We start from the raw sequence: 7393 nt of genomic DNA, 5'->3' as shown, positions 1-7393 counted from the left end.
CGTATGCAAATGCAATGCACATGATGACATGATATGAAATGCATGACATGAAAAAAATGCAAAACGAAAAAAACAAAACCCGACCACGGAGGGAATATCGTAACACATAGCCGAAAATGGCAAGAGTCGGAGTTACAAATATGGAAAGTTACATGCGGGGTGTTACAGAAGGGAAACGGAGGGGGAAAAGCAGGGGGTCGGTAGGAAAAGGGCCTTCTCTCACCGACAGAGCGCACTCACGCACCTTTTCGCTTCGGCCGGCGCCCACAGGCGACCCATGGGGGCTTGGGTTCGGCTCGGTTTCGCCGGCTGTTATTTCGGCCCAAACCGACGATAAACGAGATCCTGGGGGCGCGAGTGGGCCGATTTTTTGGCGCCGGTGCTAAAAAATGGCCTGGGGGGCTGTTGGGGCGTGACTGGAGATGCTCTAAGGAAGAAGGAAGTGGTCCAGCGTCGGGCGTCCGTCGAGGCCTTTGCCATCATAGTGAGAGAGGAACTCCCCCACCGTGATGCTCCTGTACAACGGCGGCGCCGACGAGGACACCTGTTCCTCGATGGGGCCGTACACCGCCATCGTCCTCGGTCCTCCTCAGGTCGGCATTGAAGAATGCCGCCACCGAGATCCTTGCCCTGTCGCTGCTCCTATTGGCCACCACCCGGTGGTCCACGCTCTTCAGCCTCCCGTTGCTCACCAGCTGGAGCAGGTCGCCGACGTTGATCACCAGAGCACCACGCACCGGAGGGACGTCCACCCACACACATCGCTTCTCGCCGCCGCTGCCGCCGTCGTCGACAAGCACCTGGAGGCCGGCCATGTCATCCTGGAGGAGCACGACCACCTGGAGTTGAAGTGGCTGGCTGGCTTTACATGGTCTGGTGATCTATGTATCTTATCTGGGCTGGTTGTCCAGGAAAATCCCTATTTAATTGGCCACCCCCGCTAGTGAAGAGTGGATCCTCTTCTTTGCTGCAATCTTATCTAGAACACAAGTCCTGAAAGAGTTGTTGGTCGTTGGTTGGTTAGTTCTTGGGATGATGCATAATATTGTTTTTGGAGAGTTGTTGCTTTCCATTTATATCTTGTTGTGGACATGTGGACAGATATGTAATCATCAGCCAATGAATGTATGTATGGGTTGATGACACCATGTTGCTGAAAGATGCAACCAAACCAAATGTGTCAGTCTACTTCTTTGAGGATTTAATAAAGGAGGACTTGTTGGTCACATACATGATCAATTTGTCCTTGTTTTACCAGATCCATTTGCTTTGCTTGTAGACGCTAGCTAGCACACACTTGTTATATATTCTTGTGAAATAAGAGAAAAGATACTGCCCATGCCCATGCCAATGAACATCAAAGAATGACGGCTTGAATGAAGATTAGAAAGATAAATCACAAACATCCACAAAGAAAGCATAACAGGATGGCTCGACTGACTTGGAAAGTTCAAGTCAGTTCGCTAAAATGGAAAGTTAGTTTGCGAAAAAGAATAGAGACCATTGTAAAAGCAAGTAATTTTCTTTCAAGTTGTTGAAAAAAACAACAAGGTACCGATGCCACTTAATTTGCTTTCTGGGAAGGAAATGGCAAGGATGTATCATACGGTGTGGCCTGCGCCACCTCATTGATTCATGGCATTGCCTGCCACCTCACTAATCCATGACATGACCTTTCCTCTGGCCATGGACCATGCCCTCCTCTCAAGTCCAAACCAACCTTCTAAGTTCATCTATATCTCTCTACATATACTACAAACAGTGATCCATCTGCGTGCGACTTAAACTTGGGACTTGGGCGACCTGCGACCACGAGAGGACAGGAGTGTCGCTCCGTCTCCTCCCTCGACGACGGCAAGAGGACATAGTTCTACTTCTTCAGCTCATCAACCATTCACATGTGAGGATGTTGTCATGAAGAGGAGATCGAGAATCTTTGTGTCTTGCGGCGGCATAGGGAATAAGAGAAACACTATCATTCTCACAAGTTGAGTATTTTCGTCATCTAAGTTGGTAGAAAATGTTTTTATTTTATACAAAAACCGGTGCTGTCTGAATTCAAGACTGATTTGAGCACCATTCGCATTTTATTCCTTTTTAGGGTAATCCACATTTTATTCAAAAATGGTTGAACTTGAGTGAAATCCAAATGCCAATTTTGGAGAAACACCGAGGACCCGACCCATCGCAGCCCGGCGTGGCCCAGCAACCTGACTAGCCTTCAACGCTGCCCGTTCCGGCTCCCCACTCTCGGTCCCAGATCCATCCCCATCAGCTGCACTCGAAACGACGGCAGAACCCCAAAATTCATCCCAGATGCCCAACACTCTCCGCCTAGCCAATCTCCATACATGAGGAAGAAGAAGACGGCGGCGCCGGCGCCGGCGCCTGCACCCACGGCTACCAAGACGACAGCGGCGGCAGCGGTGCCCGCGGCTGCTAAGAAGAAGCCCCTGGCGGCCAAGAAGACAGCGGCAGCCGCCGTACCCGTGGCCAAGAAGAAGGCGGCGGCGGCGGCCAAGAAGCGCGCATCCGGTGGAACGGCCGGGTGCAGGCCACGGAAACGGGCACGGGATGACAACTGCGACGGCGATCTCATCAGCAACCTTCCGGACGCCGTCCTCTGCACCATCATCTCCCTCCTCCCCACCAAGGACGGCGCTCGCACGCAGGCCATCGCCCGCCGATGGCGCCCCCTCTGGCGCTCCGCGCCTCTCAACATCGACGCCCAGAATCTCAGGACCGGCCGCAGTTTGCCCCTTCGCTGTAAAAAGAAGAACCTCAGCACCAATAATTTTCAGCCGTCGTGCCGCCGCCGAGGGCCTCGACCGCCGCAGGACTCCATCGTCTCCAGGATCCTCTCCGACCACCCTGGCCCCGTTCGCTGCTTCGACTTCCGCTTAACCTGCATCTGCCCGAAAAAAGAAGGGCACGCCCAGAAACTTGCTCAGATTGAGAGCTGGTTCCACTCTCGAAGCCTGCACAACCTTCAGGAGCTCCATATCTTCTTCCCGATCTTGTGTCGAGCAGCTCGATGCTCCTTGCCATCATCCGTGCTCCGTTTCGCATCGACTGTTGTTGTGGCTACAATCGGCCACTGCGATGTCCCAAAAGAGATCGCTCCTTTACTGAATTTCCCCCTCCTCAAGCATCTCACCCTACGGAGCGTTTCCATCTCAGAGGATGTCTTCCATGGGGCGATCTCCTCCTGCCATGTGTTGGAGACCCTATATCTGCAGGGAAATGTTTATACTGGTCCCCTCCGCATTAGCTCGCGAACTCTTAGGAGCATCGCCTTCAGTCATTGTCATGTTGGCAAAGAAGAATTGGTTATTGAGGACACCCCTCGCCTTGAAAGACTGCTTTGTCCATGCTCAGATGGTTTGAATATCCGGGTAAATAAGGCACCTAAACTGGAGATATTGGGCCCTTTGTCACCCCGCACCTCCAATATTCAGATTGCAAAGCTAATCTTTCAGGTAGCAGCATCCTTCTCGACTCTTGCATTTGGCATACCTTCATACATTTGTTTTATGCTCATTGTTTTTGGCAGGGGTTGGTTTCAACCAGCTTGAACAATTCGATATGCACAGTGAAGGTTTTGGCTCTCCAGTTTGCTTGCACTGATTTGAATGCAGTTCTTGACGTCCTCAGGTTTTTCCCCTGCTTGGAAATACTTTATGTTATGGTGAGTATTCATCTTGGCTTGCTTTAAATGGTGAATGAGTACTTGTTACTCCAAAAAGAATTGATTGACATGTATAATCTAGTCTAGTTACCAATTACTTTTAACACATGTATCTTATAAGTCTTATTTCCTTTCCAGTGGAACAAATACTTGAACGCAGAGATGAACAATGTGCGTCATTGTGATCCAATAACTCCAATCAAATGCCTTGAGACCCATCTAAAAAAACTAGTGTTGAAGAATTACACAGGCGATGAGCAAGATGTTAGCTTTGCCAAGTTCTTTGTTCTGAATGCGAAAGTGCTAAACGAGATCAAATTTGGCGTTAGCGAGAAGTTCGACGAGAAATGGGTGGCTGATCAGCACAGGTTGCTAGGAGTGGAAAGTGAAGCTTCTCCAGAGTTCGAGTTTAAGCATTGTTCGTACTATTTGAATAACTATTTGGATACCCATGACTTGTCAATTGCCGATCCCTTCAACAACTCTTTTCTGGCCAAAGACCATACTCTTCCAGTGATATCAATATCATGTCCTTCCAGTTCTGACGAGGTGTTATGGCCGGTTTAGCTAGGCCCACCGGGCAATCTTAGCCCACAAGTTATCTTAGGTTATTTCTTATGCAAGTTATCTTAGGTTAATTCTTATGCAAGTTATCTAGGTTATAAATATAGGCTGTAAGACTCTTTTGGAATCAAGCAATAAGAAGAATATTATCTCTATTGCCCGGCTCCCAGAGGAGCCGGAACCCTAGCCGCCTCTAACCCTAGCCGCCGCCGCCATCCTCCTACGCGACGGCGCCCAGCCGCCGGCGCGCCCGCTCATCGCCTCGCCCTACTCCATCCTTCCCCTACAACCTATGGAGCAGGTCCGGTAGGATCCCTGGTTCTACCAATTTGGTATCCGAGGATAATAACTGAAGATGGTGTTGTCTTTTGCTTGTTTTTATGGTGCCGATACCTGAATATTATGTTGCCTGCAGTTCAATGCTTGTTTCTCTGTTTGTAGTTTAATGATCCTTAGTAATTCCCAGCATGGTATGTCATGCAACTAGTTCACTATCAAAAGTTGTAACTGTGATCTTGTACTAAACTCAGCACCAAACTCCTCTCTTGCATGTCTTTTGTCCGTCAATAGTTGGAACTGTGAGCTAGTGAACTCAGCATCAAACTCCTATGTTACATGTCTTTCGTCTGAGAAAGGAGTACTCTCGTTTCTATCAGCAATGCTTTCTTGGTGGTCAGATGTTGCACCAGTAGAATCTGAAAGCCATGAAACCTCTCAGTTGCCCTTTTTAACACAAGCAAAAGTTCAACTTGCTACAGTTAATCACTGTTTGGTTCCCTTTGAGTTCGATGTGCTTAAACGAGAATAAAATCGTTGCAGCGATGCACATTTAGTTCCACACTTTAACAGATGATAGTGGCAAGATTCATGGTCCATGTGATTTTTTCTTTCTCTTGACTTACTGAGTTTTAGGGTGAATAATATGCAGAGTCTTCATCTCCAGATAGATACTGAAATCATGGAATAGTCACGCACTCACTACCATTTTGTTTGTCCATATTCCTAGTGATGCTAGTAAGATGTTGCAAATGCAGCATATATTCAGAAAATCTTGGGTTGTATTAGTTGGCATACTAAAATCTAGGAGTAGTAGCAAACACATCCTCTGCTCAGGATTGCATTACGGTGTTTCAGAAACATTTGACAGCATCTGATTTCAGAAAACAAGTTCAGCTAGAAATTCCCAGCATTGTTTCAAACCGACCACTGATCAAGGAAGAAGGAAATGGTCCAGCGCCGGGCGACCGTCCAGGCCTTTGCCGTCGTAGTGAGAGAGGAACTCCTCCACCGTGATGCTCCTGTACAACGGCGGCGCCGACGAGGTTACCTGTTCCTCGATGGGGCCGTACACCGCCGTCGTCTGCCTCAGGTCGGCATTGAAGAAGGCCGCCACCGAGATCCTTGCCCTGTCCCTGCTCCTGTTGGCCACCACCCGGTGCTCCACGCTCTTCAGCCTCCCGTTGCTCACCAGCTGGAGCAGGTCGCCGACGTTGATCACCAGAGCGCCCGGCACCGGAGGGACGTCCGCCCACACTGCCCGCTTCTCGCCGTCGTCGTCAACGAGCACCTGGAGGCCGGCCATGTCGTCCTGGAGGAGCACGGTGAGGAACGCCGGGTCGGAGTGCCGGCTGGTGCCGAGCGTGAGGTGCGGCTGCGGGCACGGCGGGTAGTAGTTGCTCACCACGCTCAGGCCATCCGCGCACCCCATCTTCTCCAGCCGGTCCGGCGCCAGCCCCATGGCCTCCGACACCAGCTCCAGCACCCGCACGGCGAGCTGCCGCACCGCGTCGCCGTACTCCAGCAAAACGCCCCGCACCGCGGTGGGGAGCTCCTCCGGCTCCGGCGGGTCCGGGAGCGCCTGGCAGAAGAGGGTGTCGCGCCAATTGGCCGCCGGCGACTGGAAGAGGTCGAAGTTGGAGTTGAACCGGACCTTCCTGGCAAGGTCCCGGGTGTAGTGCGGCGTCTTGGCCTCGGCCGGCGACTCGTGGAACCGCCGCACGGACGCGAGCATCTCGGCGAGTAGGTCGGCCGGCACGCCGTGGTTGACCACCTGGAAGAAGCCCACCGTCTCGGTCGCCGCCCGCACCTCGCCGACCACTTCGGATCGGCGGCCCGAGAGGTCGATGACCGGGATGGTGGCGGTGGAAGAAGTGGCGAGGGAGTCGGGAGGGTGGTGGAAGATGGGCGGGATGGTGGTGACGCTGGCGTCGACGAGGCCCTTGACGCCGGCCTTGGTGTCGTCGAACGCCTGAAGCCCCCGGCGGCGGTCGTAGCCGGCTGTACCTTTAGTGGTGGTGGACATGGCGCCGGCGGCGGTACTCCGTGGCGGAGATTGGGGAATCAGGAGTATTGATCCGCGTGAGAGTTCGTAGGTGTGTGTTGTCGGATATGAGAGCACGCCTCCCACGCGCGTGTACGTCGACTGTCATCTACTCCCTCCGTCCGTGAATAAGTATACATCTAGCTTTTGTTCTACAGTTTGTTTAATTCACATCTAGATGTTTTCTAAAAATGTCACATCTAAGCTCCTACAAATAACGCAGCAACAAAGAATAAAAAAAAAGCTAAGACAAAAAAAATAGACCACAAACATAGTGGACATAAAGTTAGATGTGACATAATTATGTCACATCTAGATGTGTTCTAGACATTCCCTTTGTTCTAAGTCAAAGTTTTAAAATTTTGACCAATTATATAGAAAATAGTAGTAACATATTATCAAAGTACATTTTAAACCGAATCTAATGATACTAATTTCATGCCATAAATGCTTTTACTTTTTTCTAGAAAGGTGGTCAAAGTTTCAAAACTTTGACTTAAGACAAAAGCTAGATATACACTTATTCACGGACGGAGGGAGTATTGTACTGGTACTGAACAACCAGCACAGCAATATCACGTTTGGCCGATCCTATGCGCCGGCCGATTGGCCCGAGAGTCTGGCCGGTCGCCACGTAGCCGTCCGATTGAGGTAATGAAGACCGTTTGATTCCTCTTCCCACGAACATGCCACTCTCTCCTTTCCCGTCCAATCATCCCTATCCCCTCACCTCGCGCCAACTGCTGCACTACACCTCTCGCTCTCCCTCGCCTCACCCAACTAAGCGCTTGGCCGCAGCGACGTGCATCAACAGGTCGTCG

At 50.8% G+C, this 7393-nt stretch overlaps 3 protein-coding genes across 3 annotated transcripts; 1 reads left to right on the top strand and 2 right to left on the bottom strand.

Annotated features, from left to right (window-relative positions):
- Nucleotides 1-479: 479 nt before the first annotated feature.
- LOC123165660 (DIBOA-glucoside dioxygenase BX6-like) lies at nt 480-815 on the bottom strand. The gene has a single exon (XM_044583353.1). The coding sequence runs from the start codon at nt 813-815 to the stop codon at nt 480-482; it is 336 nt and encodes a 111-aa protein (XP_044439288.1).
- A 1434-nt stretch (nt 816-2249) lies between these two features.
- Nucleotides 2250-4802, top strand: LOC123180395 (FBD-associated F-box protein At1g66310). Its single transcript, XM_044592439.1, has 3 exons — nt 2250-3479; nt 3554-3688; nt 3827-4802. Exons 1-3 carry the CDS (start codon nt 2352-2354, stop codon nt 4253-4255), a joined length of 1692 nt encoding a protein of 563 aa, XP_044448374.1. The 5' UTR covers nt 2250-2351; the 3' UTR covers nt 4256-4802.
- A 488-nt stretch (nt 4803-5290) lies between these two features.
- LOC123180396 (DIBOA-glucoside dioxygenase BX6) lies at nt 5291-6671 on the bottom strand. Its single transcript, XM_044592440.1, has one exon. It carries the CDS (start codon nt 6552-6554, stop codon nt 5463-5465), a length of 1092 nt encoding a protein of 363 aa, XP_044448375.1. The 5' UTR covers nt 6555-6671; the 3' UTR covers nt 5291-5462.
- Nucleotides 6672-7393: the final 722 nt, after the last annotated feature.

This window comes from Triticum aestivum, chromosome 1D, assembly GCF_018294505.1.
Source record: "Triticum aestivum cultivar Chinese Spring chromosome 1D, IWGSC CS RefSeq v2.1, whole genome shotgun sequence".
Lineage (NCBI taxonomy): Eukaryota > Viridiplantae > Streptophyta > Magnoliopsida > Poales > Poaceae > Triticum > Triticum aestivum.
The sequence above is the reverse complement of the archived record's forward strand: the minus strand, read 5'-3'. Positions and strand labels throughout refer to the sequence as shown.

Coding starts and splice junctions, on each gene's coding strand:
- LOC123180395 (XM_044592439.1), top strand. CDS start 2,352: ATGAGGAAGAAGAAGACGGCGGCGCCGGCGCCGGCGCCTGCACCCACG. Junction 3,480..3,553: donor TTGCAAAGCTAATCTTTCAG/GTAGCAGCATCC, acceptor TGTTTTTGGCAG/GGGTTGGTTTCAACCAGCTT. Junction 3,689..3,826: donor TGGAAATACTTTATGTTATG/GTGAGTATTCAT, acceptor TTTCCTTTCCAG/TGGAACAAATACTTGAACGC.
- LOC123180396 (XM_044592440.1), bottom strand. CDS start 6,554: ATGTCCACCACCACTAAAGGTACAGCCGGCTACGACCGCCGCCGGGGG.
- LOC123165660 (XM_044583353.1), bottom strand. CDS start 815: ATGGCCGGCCTCCAGGTGCTTGTCGACGACGGCGGCAGCGGCGGCGAG.